This window comes from Semicossyphus pulcher, unplaced genomic scaffold (genome assembly GCF_022749685.1).
Source record: "Semicossyphus pulcher isolate SPU_LCO1_2020_fin unplaced genomic scaffold, fSemPul1.0.p SCAF_12, whole genome shotgun sequence".
Lineage (NCBI taxonomy): Eukaryota > Metazoa > Chordata > Actinopteri > Labriformes > Labridae > Semicossyphus > Semicossyphus pulcher.
This window is the reverse complement of record NW_027211626.1, coordinates 2342821-2367831: the sequence shown is the minus strand read 5'-3', so window position 1 is coordinate 2367831 and position 25011 is coordinate 2342821. Positions and strand designations below refer to the sequence as shown.

Below are 25011 nucleotides of genomic sequence, written 5' to 3'. Positions count from 1 at the left end.
TCATTTTCCTTGGAAAAATGTTTTATATAAGGAAATTTTATTTTTATATTTAAATTATTTGGTTCAGCTCAATGTGTTAGCCCTTTTGAAGTTACAAGAAGGGCACAAAATGACAAGACAAATAACATAGTTTATCTTTTCAGATCTCCTTTTTAATTTCCGGTCGCGTTGATTTGACCGGATAGGTTTTGATTTAATTATAGTATGTGAATTTAAAAAGGAATAAACATGTTATTTCACTGCACTCCCCTTTAAAGAAAAAAGATAAACCATTGTATGGGAAAATGTATGGGAAAATATTGAACTTTTGTGACTTAATTAAACACACTGCTGATGAAGACTGTCAACGTAGCAGACAGAGAGACAGACAGATAGAGGGGGCGGGGCCAGCAGCTATGCAGAGAGCAGAGGTGCAGGTGTGTTGGGGGACTGAAGCAAAGCAAAGTGATCAGATTAAAGTTGTTTGTGAATTAATGTGAAGAGGAGAGTACAGTTAAACGGTGGAAGGAAGAAATAAGCATCTAGAAAGAGGGTAATCCAGAGTGAGTAAGTCTACATGTGATGTGCTTCTCACAGAAATCATTGATATATGCGATGATTGCCATGTTATACTTTCAGCATATTTTTTGAGCATGCAGTGAGGTTATTCTGTAGAATATTCTGGACAGTATTTTTCATTGTTTTGGAATGTTGCAGTAATAATAAACATGCATTTGCATAAAGGAAGCATATTTCTCCATTCCCATGTTGATAAGAGCATTAAAAACTTAAAAAACCTTTCTTACATTTACAACAGGTAAATAATTTGCTTTTAATTTGCGATTAATCAAGAGTTAACTATGGACAACCATGCAATTAATCACGATTAAATATTTTAATCGATTGACGGCCCTACTTAATATATAATATTTTTTAACTGTCCTATTGTTTTAATTATTTAATTGGTAATCTGTTTATTTTTTATGGAATTTGATACATTCAACAATGTAAATGGACTAAAAGAACCAATTTCATATATATATATGATATCATATCATATATTTTATAGCAAAAAAAGGAGATCCAGGAAGTCGATTAACAGCATCTAACGGTTACACATTTCGTTAATCAATTTTCTTCGACTTTCCTAGTTGTTGTTCCAACTTCAGGGAGCCCTTTTATGAATTTTCCCAGTTGGTAACTCGTTTTTCCGACACTACTTGAATGCAATGAGATTTCCGCCTTTTCAGCTTGTCTCGTCTCGCGATTGTGTTCGTGTTGTGCACAGGTGAACCCCGTACGCACCCTCCACTTGTAGAAACTGTAACATTATCTTAAGGCAGTTTTTAAGAGGGCAAACAAGGTATGTTAAAACGTTAGCGGAATATTGACCTGCTAATAAACAATTCTTGTAACGCATTGCGGTAAATGAATCGTTGTTGACCTCTGTCCCAGTGCAGGTTTTAAAAAAACATCTCACCTTTGGAACTGCACTATGCAGAGACTGCAGGTTTTAAAGTAAGTAGCTTAGGTATTTTGAGCTCTAAAAATCTAATTTACCGACATATTATTACCTCTAATGATATCAGAGCTGTTATTATCTTCAATGAGTTTTTCCTCATATGACTTTTGTGCATTACTTTGCAGGGAAACTTTCTTTGACTTGGAAGTTGTCCAACAGCAAGCACTGATAGGCTCAGCAGTGGCAGCAGGGGGCATCCTGGCATACATGCTCCACAAAAGAAGACAAGTGAAAAGTATCCCTCTTGGTGAAGGATGGTGGGGAGCAGGAGAGAAACCACTGACAGAGGATGATAAAATCTATCCCTTTAAAGTTGAAACCTCAGATGAAGAGATCAAGGTCCTTTTGAGCTTTAATTTACCCAGTTCACACTGTCGCCATTTTCCTCTGACGTCATGCTAAGGGTCGAAAGCTTGGTGCTGTTTTGTTATACTGCTGTGTAGGGCTTGGCGATATGGCCAAAATCCTAGGATTTTTCTCGATAATGATATATATCACGATATATCATGTTTCCTGGTAATTTAACAATTAAGTAGTCCATCTGAAACAACCACATGGTTAAGCCTATTTCATGATAATCCTGTGTGACTTAAATACTTGTTAGTTCCTGTTTTCACTTGGGCTGAGCCTGAGTCCATTTCTGCATGTTAATGTCAGTGTTGATAAACAGCGCCTCCCTCTATGGGTCGCTCCAGGTCCACTCCCACGTGCAAGGATTAGAACGTAAAGCGTTGTCAAAATGACGTAAAAATTGCCGTAGAGCAGCTCAGCTGCTGGTTTTGTGACATCACGATATAGAAAAACGCATACGATAGACATTTGTTTTAACCATATACAGTATTTGTCATATTGCCCAGCCCTACTGCTGTGTTTTGGTTATAAGTTATAAGTCATATGAACTTAAAATATCTGGAAATTATTATCACTTTACCGCTTTGATTGCTCATCAATTGAAAAGACAATACACAGAGAAAATCTGTGTGTTACCTCGTTCTGTGTTAAATAGTGACTTAACAGACATTTATTCAAATGAAAATCCAGATTATTACTTTAAATGCTAGCTTTTGTCTCGCGGTAGCTAATGGGTTATTTAATAGGCTTCACACCGCATGCGTGAGCAGAGCGTGACGGCAGCAGAACGTCTTCATTTTCATTTTAAATGCACGAAAACAGGAAAGTGCCTTCACGCCGCCAGGGTGACCCGCGCATGTCACACGCGTCTTGCGCAACTTAACGGCTGGTTCAGACTGCACGCGTGAGCATAGCGTGCCGGCTGCATCGCCTGTACGAACACCTTGTTGGCAGGAGCTGCAGCCGCCACGCTCTGCTCACGCGTTCAGTCTGAACCAGCCTTAATGTCCCTCTAGATTTTCACTATCCATTGTCTTGTCAGTTGCTGAATTATCAGGATGTGACAAAGTAACTACTGTTACAAACTCAACATTTATTTGATTTAAAACCTGGGATACAGAAGCACTACATCAAAGAAAAATGGCCACTGTAAGAATATGGGTAACTACAATTGTCCTCAACAATGATCAAAATAGAAGGAGCATTAATATAAATAATTAGAAAGTAACATGTTTATGATAAGCAATAAACTGGGCTCTTAATCAACAGGACCTTCATGAGCGCATCGACAGATGTCGCTACACTGATCCTTTAGAAGACAGCTGCTTCCAGTATGGCTTCAATTTAACTCATCTCAAGACAGTAGTTTCCTACTGGAGACACGAGTTTGACTGGAAGAAGCAGGTTGCAGTGCTTAACAAGTATCCACACTTCAAAACTAAAATAGAAGGTACACACAGTTCTAATAATAATTTGCACATTTGGCTTATTTTTTCTTTGCTTTTCACAATAATGCGACCTCTTTAATGTAGGACTGGATGTGCACTATATCCACGTGCGACCACCACGTCGTGAGAATCAGAAGGTCCTGCCTCTTATGCTCATACACGGCTGGCCTGGGTCCTTCTATGAGTTCTACAGGATTCTGCCCCTTCTCACAGAGAGCCAGGATGGTCTCGTGTTCGAGGTCATATGTCCATCCATCCCTGGCTACGGTTTCTCGGATGCCCCTCGTAAACAAGGTAGGTGATCCTTAATCTGTGTATAGATGCGTTTCCACCACATGGACTTTCCCCAGGGTCAAGTGAGTTTTTGAGATAGTCAATGCTTTTCCATCAAAAGGACCAGGGTCTGGTCTACATGCAGTTCTGAGGACTATTTCACCCCTAACAGGTCTCTGCTGAAGTGGTAGTTCTCTGGACATTTCTGATTGGTCAAGTATGTGCATCATTTTCAAGACAGGCAGAACAGCAAGTAGTGTGACCGTCTAGATGTGTTGCCATACCATATACCAAGTATTTACAATGTTCTGAGGAAGTAGTGGTTGTCATTTTCACAATTATGCACTTGTGAGGTTGGTATTTAAAGAAGGAAGAATGCTAGGGCTAAAATAAGACGTTCGATAAAAGGTCTTCATGCTGAATTTCAAGCCATATATTAATAAATAAAAAAGGAGTTATGTAGTCTTGATGCATCTCACTGATTTAAAAATACTGGCATGGGTGGAATCTCTGTAAAACTGTTTAAAACAGATGTGGTGCTTTTCAGACGGCAGCAGACTTATCTGCCTAATCTTCACAGGTAAAACGCGACGAACCGGCCAGTATCATCTTTTGTGTGACACTAAAGTTAGCCGCTGTTAGTGCTGTTTTTTGATCAGGCTTTATTGCATTGCAAATGGATTCATTGAGCACGAAAGCTCGCGTCTCCTACTTCCTGTTGGCACACACAACCTCACGGCGCTCCATGAACTGTCCGTTCGTCCGCAGCACACACACATCGTGAGAAACATACATTTGAACACTGTTAGAAATGATTGATGACATACCATATAAATAACACAACAGCAGCTTACAGGTCTATTTGTATTTATTTTGGAAACGTGTCGCTCCAACTGAACTATCCTACTTTTTCATTAGGGTGTCTTAACCAAGAGTGGTAAAAGTAAAAGGGGGGGGGGGGTATGTTAAAGGAATTTAGACTTAAAAGTCCCAGACAGTAAGAAATATGATCGTTAATTGTTTATATGGACATGAAAACACGCTGCATTCATCTGGTGTGATTTCCTGTATTTTTAATATCGCAATAAATATCTCAAAGCAAACAAAAAGATATTGCTATGTAAGTTTTTTTCCAAATATCATGCAGCCCTAGTGGGTGAAATAAAACACTGTGAGTACTCAACCAATCAGAAATGATCAGCACTGCAGGCCTCGCCCTGAAAGTTCCTACACCTATAGAAAGTACTACCCCCTGAGCAGGGACTTTTTTAGGGGGTAAGTCAGTTACCCTGGAACTAAATTTAGACCCTGGTTCCTGCTGTCGAAACACACAGAGTTCCTCACAAGGTTCCTAGTTCCTGGGGAAAGTTCCTGCTGTCGAAAAGCACCTGTATATATGTTTTTTGAATATCGTGCAGCCCTAGTGGGTGAAATAAAATGCTGTGAGTACTCAACCAATCAGAAATGATCAGCACTGCAGGCCTCGCCCTGAGATGTTCCTAGACTGTTGGAAAGTACTACCCCCAAAGCAGGTACTTTTCAGGGGGTAAGTCAGTTACCCTGGAACTAAATTTAGACCCTGTTCCTGCTGTCGAAACACAGTTCCTCAAAAGGTTCCTGCTGTCGTAAAGCACCTAAAGGTGGAAACGCAGGCGGCAATGGGCCTTTAAGTCCCCTGAAAAGAATCTCTTGGTATTAAAAGTCCTTGGTGGAAGGTATGGATGTAAACAGCTGTGCTCTCTGTATCTTTTCAGGATTTAACAGCCTTGCTGCCGCCCGAATTTTCCTGACACTGATGGAGCGTTTAGGGTTCTCCCAGTTCTATCTGCAGGGAGGAGACTGGGGCTCCCTCATCACCACCAACATGGCACAGATGAAGCCTCAGTAAGACAGCAAAACAAGCACAAACAGAAAACATGCCACAACTTATCACTGCTGGGGAATTTCCACCTCCAACTTGTTGTTATTACAGAGAGAGCGTTGTGACATTCTTAAGGAAATTATGAAACAGTGCCTGCTGTGTCCAAAGTGCACAAATACCCCAAAGCTGCTGACACTATAAATTCCCAGAGACTGAAGTAAATAAAGGATGTTCTGCCAAAACAGCTATTAAATCACACCATTACCTTTAATCTGGGGTTAAAGTGAGTGTTGTTTTGGTAATCTGTTCTTATCTTCAACAGGAGCGTGAAAGGACTCCACTTAAACATGTTTATGTCAAATAAGGGCTTCAAAGTGATGTTGTCCCTCATAATCGGTCCCTATCTGCCCTTCCTGGTGGGCTTTAGTCGGGAAGATGTTCGCAGGCTGTTCCCTTTCTTCGAGAAGAACGTCTATGAAATTCTGAGGGAATCAGGCTACCTTCACATCCAGGCCACTAAACCAGACACTGCAGGTGGGGGCGGGAACAACCAGGAAACAGACTCATGATTATGATTTTGAAACCACTAAGAAACTGTGGACTTTAGTAATGTCACTATTATTTCAGCTGTTAATGTAGTTTAAATTGTTTTTTCAGGCTGTGGAGTGAATGACTCTCCTGTGGGTTTGGCGGCCTACATCCTGGAGAAGTTCTCCACCTGGACTGATATGAGGAACAAAGATCTGGTTGATGGTGGTCTGGAAAGGTACAAGACAGAATACATTATACTGAGATAGATTTGGTTTTAATAGGCTTGTTGTGGGCAGTCTTTTATTATGAATGGATGCTTTTATACAGAAAATTCAGCCTGGATGACCTCTTGACAAATGTCATGATCTACTGGACCACAGGCTCCATCGTCTCTTCCATGCGCTTCTACAAAGAGAACTTAAAGACCAATCCTGACAATAGAGTGGATGCAAAGTATGTGACAACAATCTAATACTGTCAAAACTATGACTTTACCTTTGTAAATTCTACTAAGAGGGGAAGTAAAATGCTCATACTGTGAGAACAATGACTTATTTTGGAAATTCTACAAAGGGCCGATGGGAAGTTTGCTGCCAAATGTCAGTACTTTAAAACTCTAGACTTTTATTTTGGAAATTCTTAAAAAAAAGAGAACTTCAGGAGTAATATGGACCAAAGAGTGGATGCAAAGAAATGCTAACACTGTCAAAACAAAGACTTTTATTTTGTTAATCTGACAGCGTCTTTACCCTGTGATGACATAAACCTGACAGAATGTCATCTTTTTGTTACAGGACGGGGATATTTGTGCCCACTGGACTCGCTGCGTTCCCCGAGGAGCTGATGCACTGCCCTAAATCGTGGGCTGAAATTAGGTATCGAAACATCTACTCGTACACTTTCATGCCGCGAGGCGGCCACTTTGCTGCCTTTGAGGAGCCCCAGCTGCTGGCCAACGACTTTGTCCAGTTTGTCAAAAAGGTGGAGAAGTTGTGAACGCTCATGATGCACTAATAGACCGATGTAATTATGGTACACGTGTATTGCTTTTGATCATTCCAAATGAGACAAAAATGCACGTCCTTGTCTCTCTTTTCACTGCAGTGCATCTCATTGTTTGGCTGCATCCAAAACTGCACTAAGAGACCCTTTTCAGATTACAATGGATGTAAACATATACACAGATGATACTGGCACTTCAGTGTATCCAAAGATCTGATTGAAGACAGCAATAATATGCATTAAACCTTAAAAGTTGTGCTGATTAAAAATATATTGCACCTTTATTTTAATTTGTTGTTTTGTGTTGGATGTCTTAAAAATCTGGGATATTTATTATAACATTTTCATAAATACAAACAATAAAACTTTATGTTCTCAAATGCCAAAAAAAGGCTCTTTCGCTGGCAAGGACCACACCATCAACACAATGTGATTTAACAATTTGCATTGAATTGATATTGATGTTGAATTAAGTGTTGTTAAACTTCGTTTTGGGGAAGCTTTGGGGATCCGCCGTAGCACCTGGGCACGACGAACCGAGAGAGTAAGATGCAGAACACGAGAGCGAAAGAGGAGGAAAGGGTTAAATTTGAATTTATGAAAATGCTGGAGGAGGCGTGATTGAGATGTGGTCCTGCTCCTGAAACTTTGCTATATAGCATCACTAAAAAACACATTGTTAGTTACTCCAAAATACAAAAAAAGGAGAAGTCGCCATGCTGCTTTAATCAATAAAGCCACAATTGTTATAAATGAGACTTTTTCATTTCAAGTAGAAAATGTTAACTCATAATTCATTAAAATATCAACAAATAAGAGTTCAAAATTAATTTGAACGTCCATTAAAGTTGAGTCGTATTACACAGAGAGAGTGCTGATCTCACTCCCAAACTTTCTGGGTCACTTTCCAAAGCCTTTAATAGTCATTGGCGCCTGAAACCACACATAATCCTGCCAGTCTGACCCCTCTGCCCTCGGGTTCTTACATGTGCTGGGATCAGTAGACAGAGCAATAATTTGGTTCTTTACACGCGTTGGCATTTTAAATTGTAGTTTAGGGCGGAACCATCCGACACCGCAGTCCCTGTGAGCCAGCACCAGCACTGTGGTGGGCATTAAACGAACCGGTCTGCTGTCAGACAAAAGGTCAGCCACAAAGAGAGTGCGGAAGAGTTGCCTTAAGCATGAGGAAACACGTAGACACTGATCTCCACCGGCTACTTCCAGAGCCTCCATGTTGATCTCATACAGCTCTTTGGGAAGGACGAGGGAGCCGCCCATGAGCAGCAGCACACGAGGCACCCTGCTGAGAGAAAAGAGCACCTCCAGCTGCTGCAGCACCTCCTCCAGCTCCTGAAGGGTCTGTTGACACTTTCGCCAGTCCATGTCTGCAGACTGTGCTGGCCTCCGACTCACCAAGTCTTTATCCTAAAAAAAAAAAAAGACTTTTTGTTAATTTCAAATCCAAAACTATTTGTATGAAGGGTAATAAAATACCAAGGCTCTCTGCAAAACAGCCTTTATTCATTAGGCTTACTCATGGCTTTTTTACTTTTAAATGCCCAACTGAAATAAGCCTTTTTCTAGAAGAGTGCCTTGGCTTTTTTTCTCCTTTTCCCCAAACCAAAGCACACCATCACACTTTGTTTTACTTCCGAGAATTTGCACTAATTGATATTTTTCCAACTCACCTGCACTGATGCTTGCTGCTTCTTCTGAGAGTACACCAGCTGATCGTACGTCATGGGTAGCTGCTGTCTCTGATAGAGGATGCACTTGAGGATCTCACTGACAAATCGGCAGCAGCCTTCCTGAGTTACGCTGCCGGGAAAGGCCACGCTGACGTAGCCTTCCTCCTGTGCTCTTAGGGCCACCTGAGCATCACTGTCCTCTGTGTTAGCATGTTGTTGACTGGCAATCACATTGGAATCCTGCAGATTTCTCTGACCAGAAGTGCCCTCTTCTAGGGTGTCATCTGTCCAAAAGAAGACCAGTAATTGTGTCATTAGAGTGAGTAATTGACCTGGCTCGCTCAATTTTAGCCAGTTAAATGTTAATGAAACCCAGCAAGGCCAGTCTTGTAATTAAGCAATTGTTTCCATTTCCCCTCCAAACTTAAAATATATCCACTTATTGGCTGTGGTGAAAGAAATACTCCACTGATCTACTTAACAAATCACAAGTATGTAATAGAATCAGAAAAGGCCCTGCCTTTAAAAGCGAAAGTGTGATCAGCAAAATATACTCAACAAATCAAAATCAAAATTGTTATTCAGGATTGTCCTTTTCAGAATATTATATCACCCCCTATCAAAGTGAAAATGTACCACTGCAATAACTCATCTTTATATATACATGACAAGTTATCCGAATAAATTTATCTGAAATTAAGAACGTTGCTTAAAGGTCCCCAGAGCACCCTATATCATCACACCGGTAGTGTTTCCTACCCGAAGTGCTGGTTGTGGAGGGCATAGCGGTGTTTTCCTTGTCTTCAGTGATGTCCACTCTCTGCTGTATTGAATTTAACCGATTTTCAGGGGAAGCATCTTTCAATACTATTGTATTTTTCAACTTTAAACATGACTTTACAGGCTGTGATAGGAGCTGTTCGGCCATTTCCGCAGTAACTCGGCATGAATTCGAGTCGTCGGGAACACCTTGTAACGTTACGACTTTACATGACATATTCGGCTCGTCTTGGTTTTTAATTTCATTTTCTGACGAAAACGAAAGGCGTCTCTTTATCTTACTGTCTCCGCTGTTAACAATCAACTTCTTCTCCGCATTTTCTGGGTTTGAATTCGTTTTAAATATCATCGAGTCTTCTCCTGCCATAGTTTTGAATGTCCCCGCCGGGTCCTTTCCGCAGTGCATCATGGGAAACGTGGATCGACACCATGCTGCATTGAAGTTCCATGGAAAAATTAGGAAAAAACAAGCTTCCATTTGAAAACTCTTCGTCCGGCTATTATTTGCGAAACACATCAAACATCGTTTATTCTTGCTGATGTGAAGGCCGTATGTATAAATTAGTCATTATTTACGGTTGAAAATGGTTTGATCATGACACAAGTAAACGTCATTCTTTGGGACTGTATTAAAATTCTGCTGCCACACTTTACGGCATGTGGGGACAGTTAAAGTAACGATATACAGTGGAGTGAACACATGTATTTTAATATCATACAACTAATTTATTGATTTGAAACTCATAATTAAGTGTAATTAAGTGTGTAAAACTGTTTTATTCTTTCTACAATATTAGTGGATATAAAGTATAATATCAACCAAATGATATTATTAAAGACTTTTGTTTGTGGTTTAGTCTATCGAGCCATACAATAGCACCCCCGGTGGCTATTTTGTGTATTGCATGCACAAACAAGCACAGGCCCCAGGTGTGATAATTAGGTGTAATATAGGCTGCCGTAATGCTCACGTGCTTGTAAGACTTCTCTTTCAAAGCAGGTGCGGACAGTCTGGCTGGACGGGCTGCTGGAGGTGTTCAGTTTCTTTTTTTAAATAAATAAACAATGGCTTCAGTGCGAGTAGCTGTCCGAGTCCGTCCACTGAACAAAAGGTAGGTAGATTGACTGCTGTTTTATCAAAGTTTATTAAATACACGCTCATGTCACTCACGTTCACTTTTCCACAGAGAAAAGCAGTTATCATCGAAGGTTATAATTCATATGAAGGGGGACACTACGTCTGTTAAGGTATTTTAAACCAACAACAAAAATACATTTTATTTCTGCCAAAGACGTTTTTTATTTAGATTGTGCACTGCATTTGAAACTAGCTAATTTTCAGTTTATTTTCATGGATTGTATTTGTTATATTTATTGTAATTATTTGCCTGTTACTTATGTGGTTTCTGCTAACTACTAACTGCCCACCTGAGGATAACACAGATTTCTTTGACCTTTGACCTAGCCATTAGGTATTCAAGTGGACAAACAGAAGGACACAGTGAAGACATTTTCTTATGACTTTTCATATGATTCAAGTGACAGAGGAAGCCCCACATTTGCATCCCAGGAGAAGGTATCCGTAGCTTTCTATATCATTTTCAACTTCATGCACATTTTCAAGGTAAAAGTCTTGTTTTTTTGGTTACTTCATCATGCAATATTTTTTTAACCTGATATTTTAACTCACCATATCTCTGCTGCTTTAGATTTTTCGTGACTTGGGGTCTAATGTCCTGAAAGCTGCGTTTGAGGGTTTGAATGCCTGTGTGTTTGCCTACGGCCAGACGGGCTCTGGAAAATCTTACACCATGATGGGTTATGCAGTAAGTAAGGTCTATTTAAATCCTTTTTTTTTTAAAGGGGGCTGATCGAAAACAAACAAAAAATCAAGGGGGCAATGGGCAGACATTTATTTTTCTATCAAACCTGTAAAACTAGTATTTTCAATGTGTTCACAATGCACCTTTTTAAAATGTTCGAGTTATAATTTAATAAATACAATGTTCTATTTAACAACTCCTTATATTCAGTTTGACTCTCCTGAATCTCCCCAATTTTCTGACCAATGAACTGAAGTTAGATCTGTATGGCTGTATCAGAAGTATGAAAGGTGAAGTCTTTAATTAGAAGAAACACTTTTTTCAAATGAATAATCTTTCATAAATGATAAAATGGCCGGACTGAGGCCATTAAAGGGCAGGATTCGGCCCACAAGCCTCAAATTGAATAGATCTGCAGTCTGGCCCTCTCTCAGCTTCCTCAGCACTCTTTCTTAGGATAAAGTGCCAACTTGCATGCCACACTTGCCCTGTAAATTAGCCCCTCGATCATCACGGACACCCGGGATGTCACAATATTCACACCACAGTACAGCTTGCATTGCAGAATACCACAGTACAGCTAACCCTGCGTGCACGTAGCACTGACTCCTCACCGCATTAGAAACTGACGGATGGCAGCTTCATCAGACGTCCCTCCCCTCCTCTTCATTTATCTCCATGTTTTTCCCCTCTAATCAGAAAATGTGATGAGTGCAGCAGCCCGCAGCTTTTCTCCCCCTCACCTTGCACAGCAATGGAAATTTCACATTACCAGGGAGGGTTCTGCTCGTCTACCAGGAGACTTGTGCAAGGTCATCAGCGGAGCTGCTGTCAACATCCCAGATAATTATATATGGCTCTTAATGCTTACTATCTGTTACTTTGTAATTAAAACAAGAGGGCATGCAGCTCATAGTGGAATTGCTTTTATGCTTCAGTAAGTCCATATCAGATGAGCTGCTGTTTGTGTTGTTCAGCAGTCTTTGCATGTGCTGAGTTGTGGTCACGGTAAAGCATGGACACTCAAATTAAGAGAACATAATAGGAGCAAAATTAAGTTGTCATTTTAAAGTACACCATGTGACACTGTCATTTTGTAATAAGAAATCTAAATGAGCCATTTTGTCCTTTTTTGATGTGACAGGAAGATAAAGGATTAATCCCACGCATCTGTGAAGGCTTGTTCAGCGAGATATCCAATAGAAGCCAAAGTGATGCCGTGTCATTTCGTACAGAGGTCAGGTAAGGGACCTTCACTCAGATGGCAATGCTTTTTATCTTAATCAATGTTGCAGGACTCTTCTGCAGATTTGTTTGATTGTTAAACTTTGAAACATGCAAAAACAGTCCAGGACAGTATTTCACTTCAGAGAATGGATGCTTAAAGACCAGGTGCTTATTGCGTTGCCACCAAATATCTTTTAATGTAATGATTAAGACTACAACTTTAAACCTTTTAGCGCTGAGATCACTATGTAAATGTAAGGCGTGGATTGACTCTCAACCAAAGAATCTATGGGCGGTCAAGGTTGGATTTGTTGCTATTGGAGAGTAAACGAGTTTAAACTTTACAAATGTAACTAGACTTGCATTATAGAGAGGGTGCATCGTTAGCATTCACTTCAATGCAGCAATAAGTTCTCTGTTTGACTCATCCCGAAACTGCCAGGAAACAGCGCTGCAAAAATGTGCTTGAACAAGTAAATTTGTTAATATTATTTGAACGAGACACAGAGCTGCAGAACATTTCATGAGTTCAACCAAAGTCTTCCTGATCAGGAGCAGGTAGCAGGAGTGCTAAACCACACAACCGTAGAATAACATACGGCTTCATGGTCAGACAAACAATTGGTCAGGAGAGGATGGAAGTTGGCGTCATATGGAGCTGGCATATTAATCTTCACTGCGGTTGCTATTGTAATAATGGCTTTGCCTCGAGTCATTTAGAAACCATCTAATATTGCAACCACTTCCCAAAGCTCTGCCAGAAAACAACCTGCATGGCTTCATCCTTGGCCATTTCATCTCTGTCACGCTCGTGTAAAGCCTAATTGCTCCATGCTTTGCATTGTTTCTGAGTCAGACACTCAGAGTAGTCCTTTTGCTTCTTGCACACACATACAGCAGCACTGACTGAAGAGCTACACCCAAATCTACTTTGCATACAATTGTTTATTCATTGACAGTGCAAGCAGAACAATGCATGCACAACAATTTGACTTTTAACCTCATGTGCATCTATTTTCATAGTAGACAGAGAAAAGGAACTGGTTTTGTTCTCATCTGGTTTTGTGCCATTCACATTTCAACACTGAAACCCATCATCAATTTCGGCCTTTGTCTGCAATCTTGGATCTGATTTTCAATTGTGTTTCTGTCTTGGCACCAGCTACTTGGAGATCTATAATGAGCGTGTGCAGGACCTGCTGCAGAGAAGAACTGCGCCCACAGATGGTGGAGGCCTGAGAGTGAGAGAGCACCCCAGGGATGGACCCTACGTAGAGAGTAAGACCGTTTATTCGCAGCTGAGTTTCTATGAAATGCAGAAAATGTAATGCAGAAATTGTGCAGATCTGTCGAAGCATTTGGTGCACAACCACAGCGACATGGAGGGCCTGATCCTCCTCGGAAACAGCAGCCGCACCACAGCGAGCACGGGCATGAACGACTGCAGCAGCCGCTCCCACGCCATCTTCACCATCAGCTTCACACAGGTGACTGCAGCACTCGCATATATATTTATCTATTACTCTTATCAGCTTATTACTTGTGTTTTAATGAATCATTGGCTTCTCTTTTCCCCTGCTCTGACTCTTGAGCTGCTGAAACAAGTGAACTGCCCCCCCGTGTAGCAGATCAATAAAGTTATATCTTATTTCACATGCTTCTCTGCAGTTGGGTCTCATGTTGCCGGTATGAATTGTGCTTAAACGTCTTTAAAAGTTCCCTGAAAACTCTTTGGATGTTGGTAAATGCCATCCCCTTAGAGCTCTAATTAGTCTTGTTTATCCGCTTTGTGTAAAGATCATTTTGAACATTTTTTTTCCATCTTCAAAGGCATTTTAATTTTTTCCATCTTAAGCAGCACTTTTGTCGTGATACCGCTTATATGCCTTAGTATTCCTCTGTGATGTTTCCTCCTTTGAACTAAATGAAGATTGCTCAGTTGCGTTTCTTTCGTGCCACAGGCTCGGTTTGATTCGGAGCTGCCATGTGAGACGCTGAGTAAGATCCACCTGGTGGACCTGGCAGGCAGCGAGAGAGCCGACGCCACGTGCACCACAGGAACCAGACTGAAGGAAGGAGCCAACATCAACAAATCCCTGGTCACCCTGGGCACTGTGATCTCAGCTCTGGGTAAATAACGGCATTACTGCCACACTGTGACATCACAACTTTATCCACTTCTCTAAGCCAGTCAGCTCAGTAATAATGATTGTGAATAATGACAAACCAGCAACAGTTTATTAACGATAAATCTCTATTTACAAATTCTACCAAAAAAAGGCAGATTAGGTACGTGACAGGATTTTAGCACGGGAAGTGTTCTGGTTTTCGTTTGTATTCCGAGTTGTATTGAAACGTATCAGCAGGCTTCAGTGTATGCAGGAGTTGGTGTGGAGAGCAAAAGCAGGAGGAACGTAAACTGCTAACTCCAATCAGCGCTGATCTGACAACGATTTATCTTCTTATTAATCTCTATAAACAGACATCTGGATTTAAGTTCAGCTAACAATCTGTTCCACATCAAAAATTCAACTTGAGACAAATTTGCTCGACCATGTTCAGCCGTTTAGTGTTTAGATTTCCCAACTTCCTCGAATGCATCAGAAAAGTTGGCTCCGCCCTCCGTTCAACAAACTCCTCATGTTACAGTAGTTTTCTTCTCCTCTTGAGGACAGACCTGACAAAGCTTCGTGTTGTTCCTAATCTGCATCATGATGTTGTTCTTTCAGCAAACTGAAGAGCCGTTAATTAAAGTCGATCACAAGAAAATCTGTTTCTGTTTGGGCTTCATCCCGCTGAAGTAAGCCAGAGTGCAGCCTCTGTGTAACTTACTGTTTACAGTGAGACTGAGACTCAGCACAAACAGATGAACGGGCGCTCCTCCGGGGGATGGGACGAACCAAGAGATGACAGCGTTTATTTAGCAGACATATCTGGAGGGAGAATTTCACTTCACTTTGATCTGAACACGCGGTCGCTGCTCGAGCTGCTGACTGGACCGTAAACAATGCAGCACGCGGAGAAGGAAGTCTGCGCTGGAAGTCGCTTATCGCTAAACCTGATATGCCCGACATGTTCATCGCTGCAGGCAACATCGTCGTCAGATGATAGCTGATGGGTTCTGATAAATATTTCACGATAAATGTTGGAGAGTTAGCCTTTTGTTCCAAAATTGAGTCTATAGAGCAATGACTCCCAAAGTTTAGGCCTTGGGGGTACTGCAGGCGGGCTGCAGGAGAGTAGTTTTAGTGTCTGTGTTACCTTGTCTAACCTGTCCTTGTTTTGAGTGTAGTATGTCAGTTTGCGTGTCTGTACATTCCTTGTATGTGCCCACTACAAAACTTTATTTATTCTAAATCAGATGAGAATCAAAGTTTAGAATTTTTATCTACATCTATTTTCTCTTTATCAAATATAAATGTATTGGGAAATACTTATCTTAGTTTGGGAACAGCTGCTATAGAGCTTTAAGGATGAAACATTTCATAAACCTACTGTAACTGTTGAGTTTCTCTGAGTCGGTGTTTTCTTTCTCTGTGACCTCTCAGCTGACCTCAGCGGGGGAGGACAGTCGACAAAAAAGAAGCAGAAGATCTTCATTCCTTATCGAGACTCTGTGCTGACATGGCTCCTCAAAGACAGCCTGGGCGGAAACTCTGTGACCACTATGATCGCAAGTATGTCCACAAAAATATCTCATCTCATATCTCACCTGTTCTTGAAAATGGAGTAACATGTAACACGCGCATGATCGTTTTGTTCATTTCACGTTTTTAAAACCTGTGCTCATTCCTCCCTGGCGTCCTCTCCTGGCAGCCGTTTCTCCCGCTGATGTGAACTACGGGGAGACCCTGAGCACTTTGCGCTACGCCAGCCGAGCTAAAAACATCGTCACCTCTCCCACGGTGAACGAAGACGGCAGCGTGAAGGTGATCAGAGAGCTGCAGGAAGAGGTTACCCGACTCCGAATGCTGCTGGAAGAAGCAAATCAGGTCCTGCCGTTGTTCCAGCACACATAACAGCCCATCAAGGATACTACAAAATGTTTACTGACAGTCTTTTATTCAAAGGTTATAATGCAGGGCGGGTTTCTTTTCACTACTACTCCAGGTTCCCTGTGGGGAGCTGTCTTCCCCTGTGAAGGTGGAGGAGAAGCTGCTTCAGAATGAGGAAAAGGTGAGTCATCCTCTGCCAGTGGGAAACAAGTGTTTTGATGTTCACTTTAGTAGATAATACACCTGCTTTTTCTGCTGCTCCCCCAGGTTCTAGCACTGACCAGGGAGTGGACCAGCAAATGGAGCGAGATGCAGAGTATCCTGCAGGTAAATCAGTGATTCATTCATGTATTTAAACCTTCTTTTAAATGTAGTGAAACAGGATGTTTCCTTCCAGAAATCTGCACAGAGGCCGCAGAAGTGCATATGTTAATTTTTTTTAAATCTTAAAAGTAATGGCTTTTTAAAATGATTCATAAAAATGCAATACCTTTTTTTTTAAACTTGTTTTTATTCCTTTACATGTATGACTAAGCACTGGCCACATTCAGCCCCTCAAAAATACTTTGAACCCAGAGGAAATGGGAGAAAAAAGGAGCGTTTGATTACATTTCCTTGGGCCAATTTAACATCTGTTAGTTTGATTCAAAAACACGGTACGGTGTGTTGAAGTGAAGTTTTATACAGTGAAGCGGAAACTTTTAAGAATAAAATGGCAGGTACTCGAGTTCAGTTATGTCCATTGGAGTCTCAACATTATGATCCCTGTAGCATATCCCTCTGACACTTCAACTGATGACCAACATAAGAGCTGGTTTAGAAAACACACTGTTCAATACTCTATTAAACTCTGCATTTAATTTAGTTTATTTTCACTTCAGAACTTAAATGCAAAACATAGTTAAACAAAGCAATATGTCTAACAAACTACCCGTATGCCTTTTCAGGGGGTGCTAACACATTTAACTCTTTGACGTTCTCTCGACCGTTTCGCCTCACGTGCGTTAATTTTACGAAAGGCAGGAAGTCTCTTTAAGGCCTTTTAAAATAAAAGCTTCCGTTATAAGATCAGGAAATAAAGTAACAAAGGCTTACAGCAGTAGTGTTGGGAATTACAACTCTTTAAAGGGAGCCGGATCGTATGGCTCTGTTAATTATTGTTCCATTGTTCGCAAACGTCACAAGACTACGAGGTAGAGAGTGGTCGGACTCGTGAATGTGCCTGCACTATATTCTCCTGTGTCAACAGACGCATATTTAAAATTCTGCGCTTTTAAAATTGAATAGGAAACAAAATATCCCAAAATATCTCGACCTGACCTACGACTCGATCGACCCCCGTCCTTGGCACCGTCGTTCAAAAGAATCTGATCGGTCACGCCACAACAAAAGGGCAAAATAAATGATCACAATTAACGGTTCTATGAGGCAATCTCTTCTCCAGAGTCAAACAAACCTGGGTGACTTAAGGCCAGTTCAGATCAATGATTTGCAACGAGACTGGATGCAGCTGCCAAAAGAATCCCCTGACATCTGATCGTAAACCTTCTAAAACTGGACCGTTCACATCAAAGTGACGCAACGCAGCTGACCGTCTCCATAGCAACGACGCACTGACATATCCCACTACTTCTGCGTTAATACTATAACATTAATATTAGGCTTAGGTTAGACCTAGGTTCAGACGCTCTGCAACTAACCAGTTCACACTGCTGCAATTTTCTCTGGAACATTCTGAAACTGTTTTGTTGCGTTGCAAGTCATTGATCTGAACTGGGCTTTACAGTCCCCGGGGGGAAGTGAATCTTACAACCAATTTAAAACATATATATAATACAAACCTAGGCACATGGACTCGGGTAGACAAAACATGGTAAAATACATAGAAATACATAAATATTTCAACAGCACTCAAAGAGTATGTTAAACTGACATTAAAACCATCACCAATCACCTAAATGGAAAACTAATCAGCAGCAGGATAACTTCTTACTTCATTTTCAAGTCCAACATTCAGAACTGTATTTTGGAAAGAAGGATGCAATTTAAATGTTAATAAAGAAGACTCCTGACTACATAGAATATGATGGTTTGCTGTATTAATCTAAACTCTAACAGTCAGCAAAGCAGCAAGCTCCCAGCAGCAGTTTGACAGACATGGCTGCCTGCAGTTAGGACATCCTACCAGAAGGTGTCACTGCAGGTCTTGTGAACAGCCACAGCAGCTTCACGGAGAGGAGAGGGGGATGAGAGTAGAGTCAACCTGGCATTTAAATTTAATTTTCCATCTATTTAGATTCAAATGGCATCCAAAAGCTGAGTTCTCATAATGATCCTGAAGTTAGTGTGTGAAAGTGTTCGGGGAGTTTGACAAAGAGAGGAAGAACAGTCATTCCTTCTCCGTCAGCCACATATGGTTTCTCTGAGGCAGGGACAGACCCCAAGCTGCAACCAAAAAAATGCCAGTCTGCCAATTTACAGAGTTTATTCCGAACACTTTTCTTCTGTTGAATTTGAGCCCAACCTCCCAAATAACACCAAATGTCATCTGTTTGGGACTCGTCAGATTCAGCCAAGTCGCCTGTTGCATTATGCATTAAACTGTGAAGTGTGCCAGTCACGAAAGCATGAGCTGACTCCTTGTCTTAATTATACATGCGAGCAGTGCATTCTTTCTCACAGATTATGCACAGGTTCAAATAGTTGTGTTCATTTGGCCTTCGGACGCTGCTTGAATAGATATTATGTATATCTGACTTGATGGTAAAGAACACACTTTCCTAACTCGAGTAGAAGAACAGAAACTTGAGTAATTAAAGGCTCCAGTAAAAGTGGAAGTATTGATTCAACTTCTTCACTGAAGAACATTTCAGAGCCTGAACTTTTTCCCAAAGTAAAAAGTGTTCCTCTGAAGGACATTCCTACCAGCTGGTTCTGTGCAAAACTAACAGAACCATATTTGGGAGGCTCTTAAACTTAAATTAATGAATTCAAGACAAAACTATAAACTGAAAATAATGAACATGAACTTTGCTCCAATGCGGCAATCAGTTGGATAAAGTGTCTCTTCTCGGCCGTCGACTTTCCCTCTCGTGTCACTATGTTCTTTTTTTTTTTTTGTCTTATGTCTTTGAAGTTGTTTTCTTCATGTTACTTCCGTCATGCGTGATATAAACTGATGGATATGCCAAGGAATCTCTCTATCCAATGTGTTATAATCCATTTAGGTTTAAATTAGATTTAATTTCAGAAAGATGCAATCAATGATGCAAAATACAACATTGATCTGAATATAAGACGTTTTTTTCTTTTAAAATAAATCTGAAAAAGTGGGATCGTCTTATATTCTGGGTTTACACTTTTAAATGCCAATATACGTTCACATCAGTAGGCGGCGCCACTTATCAGTAAAGCCAGTGTACGCCTCATGACTGAGGCCAGCCGTCACCCACAGCTCAAGTGCCAGGGGGATGAAAGATGGAGAGACACGGTGATCGTCTGGAACAAAATGGCTCAAAAGTCGGCCAAGTTAACTGACAACTGAGGCGGAGTTAGGGCCCGATCAGACAGAATATTATTATTATTTTCAAGATAATGGTTATCAATGCAGCAGGGTCATTAAACAACTGTCAAGCAGTCCAGCAAAATGGTGTCACAGAGGGTAATGTCTGAAGATGGCAAGCCCAAAAAGATGGTTTTAAAAGTGCTAACAGTCTTAGCTAACAGATGCTAACATAGAAAATCCTACCGCGGTCCTCAAAGCGGTACGATGCTTCTGACATAAAAGATTACAAGATAAAGTAACAGCCTGTTTTGAAAATATAAGGAGTAGAGATGCAGATATTTGTGTCTAAATGTAAACAACCAAGTAAAGATCCGATACCTGCAAACATTACGTAAGTATTTTGTACTTCCCACCTGGGGTTGAAGCCGGTAGTAATCGTAACCCAAAAGCTTTGTGGAGCTGCACTTTTAAGATGACATTGTGTCCGGATTTTGAATACATGAATGTCTGCGATAGATGTACGATGGATAATTAACATTCTGATTCTGTGTGGTGGTTAGCAGGTGACATTTAGTGGTCGACAGTATTCATGGCGGTGCATTGGAGCTCATTACCAGCTGTCACTGCTCCTAATTAAGAGGTCTTGATTATTGACATATGGCTCTTTCGTTTCTGACTGTCCGGCATATTAATTAATGTTACAATGTCGTAAATCTGTTTGCATGTCCAAGCAGTGATTACTTTATGCTCAGAGGCAACATTGTATATCTGTACCGCCTGAAAGGGCTGAAAAATACGTCTTATTTAGGGCTGTAGGAGCAGCTGTTATGATGCATGATACAAGGTGACACCTCGGCGGAAAGGCCACTGGACTGGTGACCGGCAGGCACACCGGCGATGCCGAAACTCTAAGTGTTTGATGAATGACTTTATGGATTTGACATTTGTCTTCCTGTATATTTGCATTCTGCACGGGTGAAAAATGATAAGTGGAAGTCCTGCATGGAATGCTGCACAGACATAACAGGCGGCGCCTTTGCTCACTCCAGTAAAGAGAAACACATGCAGCCCCATTTTAAAGATGGTTATTTTACACAAATATAAACACAAATATTTCCATCACATGTAGAAGATTTAGAAAAGGTAGATTTTAATTTATTTTGTGTAACATATGGTGGCCGACGAGCCAAACGTGCTGCAACATCCAAGAGCATTTTTACTTGGGGAAACAGACTGTAAATTCAGAAATGCAAACAATAATCCAAAACGAATACAACAGAAACATGCTGGATATGAACAGGCATAACAAATAAATTGATTGCATTAGCGCTCCCTACAGGCCTGTTTCTGTTGCATTTGTTTATTGTTATTGAATTTGCATTTGCAGTATATAGTATTTTTACGGACTGTATGTTGGTGGCGACTTTTGCTGAAAAAAATCACAAGCGGGGCCCAGTTACTGACGTGTTCTCAATCATCGAGAGAGGGTAGGCGGAGCTAAACGGCTGCATTTCTGGTTTCTGCAAGTGTTGCGAGTAAACAGTAATCTACTATGGCTGAACAAACAAAGAAAAGATGGATGACTACAGATACAACTTCAACAAGAAGTGAAAATCCAAAGAAAAAGAAACAAAGTCGATGCTCAGATGAAGCAAACAGTCTAAAAAGGAAAGCGACCGTCAGCCAGGAAAATCAGGAGTTACAGCCGTGACAAAGGCAGCCAACCGTAGACGTCTGGTTAAATTGGGAAGTGTACTTTTACTATTACCGTGTAATTGCCAAAGTTAACGAAACTGAAATCTTCGAGATATAATCTTCAATGTTGCCATTTTTGTCTTTCTGAATATTTTTATTTGCAACACATTTATCTTCTATGTGTTTTGAAATATTGTATTTGTTGTAGAAAGTGTGCTTCTGAATTTCCACCCCGTTTCCCGTAATGTTTTGGGGCATTGCAGTGTAGTTGCCCTTCTTCCACCATACACTGTTTTAAATGTGGCATTTAAAAAAAAAAAAATCCTCCATGTTTAATTGGATATGGTATTAAACATGTCAAGCTGTCTATCTCTAGCACATTTTTCTCAAAATAAAGAGCATGACTCCATGACTGCAAATCTTATTCATTTAGTTCAATTCCGTTGTTGCTGAAAGCTAGAAGAAAATATCCGCTTGGGCCGTGAGGAGACGAGTTGACCAAGAGTGGTGTAAACAGAATTTTGAATTCTGTATTCAAAGCAGATTTAGAATGCAAAGTTATTCATCGTCAGCTTCCCAGATTGGTTACAGGGCATGTGGGAAAGAGAAAGTAATTAATACGAGATGGATTCCTCAGCAGCCTCTTAGCAGACAGAGACGGAAACAGATTGGGAGAACAAAAAAGGCAGGAAGAGGGTAAAGTAAAATGTTGTTCTTCTGCAGGGGTGTATATGCAGACACACATACACACACATTTGTGAGTAGCTCTACTTCACGAGAAGAGTTGCTTTCTGCTCCCCTGGCCTCCCTTTCAGGTCCCATTGTATAACAGCGTGGTGGGAGGAGCCTCCATTACACTAATATAAAATGAACCAGTGTTTCTTTGATCCTCGTACTCTTTGTGCTGATTGTTGCATGTTTGGGAAAAACCAAGACGCAACTTAAGCCTTGAATGCTTCAAGCCTGGTTCTGTTTAATGTCACTGTACCTCCATACTGTCAGCTGTTATTCATCTTAGGAAGCTATTTTATGACTCTTGCGTATTCTACTCAGCATCCTGCCTTTAATTCTTCAGATGCCATTATTGCTTCCAAAATAACTTAGTTAATTTGATTCATGAAAATGAATAACTTTGAGACCCTGAAATAAAGTGTAGTCCACACATCAATAAGATGACATTCCGGCTCAAATTCTTAATATACACAAAGAATGCGTATAAGAATCTATGACGTTTCAGCCTATTGTTCATCTGTGCAAAAATTAATTACCATAAATTGACATCGGTTGCGATAGAGACAGCAGAAAGCATCAAACTCGCGTTCCGAGAGGAAAAAAAAACATCTAAATTATGCAGCCTAGTGCTGAAACCTTTGGCATGCTGGAATGACATCATCCTTTAGCTAGCTGACAAACATTAAGCCCCCTTTGTCTACCAGAGAGGAAACATGCCAAACTTGAGTCGGTCGATCTCAGTGTCCCTTTTCCTTACCGTATTTTTCTTGGAATAATGATCCCCCCTATTTTGATATTCCCAACTATTTGATTTAATCATGAAGGATCATCATTTAATCTTACTAAGATCAAAACCAGGCCTTGCATAGCTTAGTTTCCACCTTAGCATCTTATCTCCACTTTTGTCTTCTTAAAAGTTTATCTTTTTTGCAACGTATAGAAACGCTGCCGTTTTGAGTGCAGACGAATGGGCTCAATGCTAACATGACCATTTCTATTGTGTTGTATAATACGATAGGAAAGGCGTTAATTCCTTGCTAATGTTAGCGGGGAAGTGGTAAATGCTTACGTTAGCTAGCTATAGTTTGATGGTAGCTAATGAACAACTAAATATGTTGTTTTGTCAAGATAAGTCAGTTAATGTGTTTCTTATTGAATCAAATAACACTTTTAAAAGATTACGTTAGCTTTCAGCCTCTACCAAGCTCACGGTAATATTGGGTAAGAAGTATCTGAATGCTAACATTAGCTTCTTTTGTGTTGTATGATAACTTAGCTGTAGTTTGATGATAGCTAATGAATTAAGTCTGTTAATGTGTTTCCTATCGTATCAAGTAATACTTCAAAAGATAATGTTGGCATTCAGCCTGTGCCAAGCTGACGGTAATATTAGCTAGGTAGGAAGTAGCTGAATGCTAACATTAGCTTCTTTTGTGTTGTATGATATGTTAGCTGTTGTTTGATAGCTAATGAATGATCAAATATGTTGTTTTTTCCAAGTTAAGTCTGTTGATTTGTTTCCTGTTGTGTCAAATAACACTTTTAAAAGCATTCAGCCACTTCCAAGCTAACTGTTATATTAGCTAGGTAGAAAGTAGCTGAGTGCTAACACTAGCTACATCTACAGATTTTTACTATTTATCTTTTCATTTACTCCTGATCGGGAAAGCTGTGAAATGATAACTTTTGTCAGATACTCAACATCTATCCGACTTACAACCTGGCATACAGTCCATACTACCATTTTAGCTTCCCGCCATGGGTATGATGTGAGAGGAAAATGGCTGCCTTGTAAATATGGTCATGGTGCGCAGGAATTAATGTCTTCTTCTATGGGACCTGTAGCGGGAGAATTTGGGGCATGGGATATTAATTTAAACTTTCATAAAAAGCAGTAATTTTGGATAAAAATACCTCTATTTCAAGGAAATTAACCTTTTAAAGTAACAGGGTAATATAAATGCTAAAGTTCTTCTTTTCTTCTGTATTCAGAACCTGCTTATCTGCTCTGTTAGGTGCAAGTTGCTCCTCCTCACAAGGCTGCTGGGCAGTCAGGGAAGAAGGATTGATTCTCCCAGTATTGCAGTGTTTTAAATGCATATTAACTAAGTTGGAAACCTGAACTGTCAAAGTGCTGAGAAAAATCCATTAAAAATTCTGCCCAACCACAGATGATGGCTTTTAATGGAAGCCTAAATGCTGCCCGAGCCTGGCTGCTGGTCTGGGCCACAGTTAATTACAGTATGTTCACCAGCTGCCTCAATCTGAAAGCACTTTTTTTTGTCCTCTCACAGACTCACTGACTGACTGACAGTCTGACTGGGTGTGGTGAAGAGCAACTTTCTCTGCTATGTGTGCGAACGTGAGGAGAAAATAAGAGGATCTCATCTGTTCCTGTTGTCTGAGGAAAGTGACACAGCGCATTAATCTGCCGGGCTGCTCCTCACCTCTAATGAAGTCTGTGAAGAATCTCTTTTAATTAAGTACAGGGGCTGGGGTCGATGTCTCTCCCTCTTCATTAGAAAAAAAGGATTTCTCCCGCCTCACAGCTGCCAATGTGGCACTGATGGTGGACACCGCCTCTTCTCCGTCTCTC

General features: G+C 40.6%; 3 protein-coding genes across 4 annotated transcripts in view; 2 read left to right on the top strand and 1 right to left on the bottom strand.

Annotated features, from left to right (window-relative positions):
• Positions 1 to 1264: 1264 nt before the first annotated feature.
• Positions 1265 to 7633, top strand: ephx5 (epoxide hydrolase 5). 2 transcript variants are annotated; one of them, XM_069658607.1, is made up of 10 exons: positions 1265 to 1342; positions 1440 to 1497; positions 1627 to 1840; positions 3122 to 3302; positions 3385 to 3594; positions 5328 to 5457; positions 5757 to 5968; positions 6092 to 6200; positions 6293 to 6418; positions 6760 to 7633. In XM_069658607.1, exons 2-10 carry the CDS (start codon positions 1475 to 1477, stop codon positions 6959 to 6961), a joined length of 1407 nt encoding a protein of 468 aa, XP_069514708.1. In that variant the 5' UTR covers positions 1265 to 1342; positions 1440 to 1474; the 3' UTR covers positions 6962 to 7633. The 2 variants fall into 2 exon arrangements, with proteins under 2 accessions (XP_069514708.1, XP_069514709.1); XM_069658608.1 differs by having other exon boundaries at positions 1274 to 1342; positions 1435 to 1497.
• Positions 7634 to 7809: 176 nt separating this feature from the next.
• Positions 7810 to 9442, bottom strand: mad2l1bp (MAD2L1 binding protein). Its single transcript, XM_069659018.1, has 3 exons — positions 9418 to 9442; positions 8659 to 8942; positions 7810 to 8395 (listed from the first exon to the last, which is right to left on the bottom strand). The coding sequence occupies exons 1-3, from the start codon at positions 9440 to 9442 to the stop codon at positions 7868 to 7870; spliced, it is 837 nt and encodes a 278-aa protein (XP_069515119.1). The 3' UTR covers positions 7810 to 7867.
• A 1061-nt stretch (positions 9443 to 10503) lies between these two features.
• The window catches only part of kif16bb (kinesin family member 16Bb), a 33164-nt gene continuing 18656 nt past the window's right edge, over positions 10504 to 25011 (top strand). Inside the window, 12 exon segments of the mRNA XM_069659017.1 lie at positions 10504 to 10550; positions 10626 to 10676; positions 10882 to 11014; positions 11148 to 11264; positions 12406 to 12503; positions 13651 to 13766; positions 13833 to 13975; positions 14450 to 14618; positions 16037 to 16165; positions 16305 to 16480; positions 16599 to 16664; positions 16751 to 16810. Coding sequence (XP_069515118.1) covers positions 10504 to 10550; positions 10626 to 10676; positions 10882 to 11014; positions 11148 to 11264; positions 12406 to 12503; positions 13651 to 13766; positions 13833 to 13975; positions 14450 to 14618; positions 16037 to 16165; positions 16305 to 16480; positions 16599 to 16664; positions 16751 to 16810 — 1305 coding nt within the window.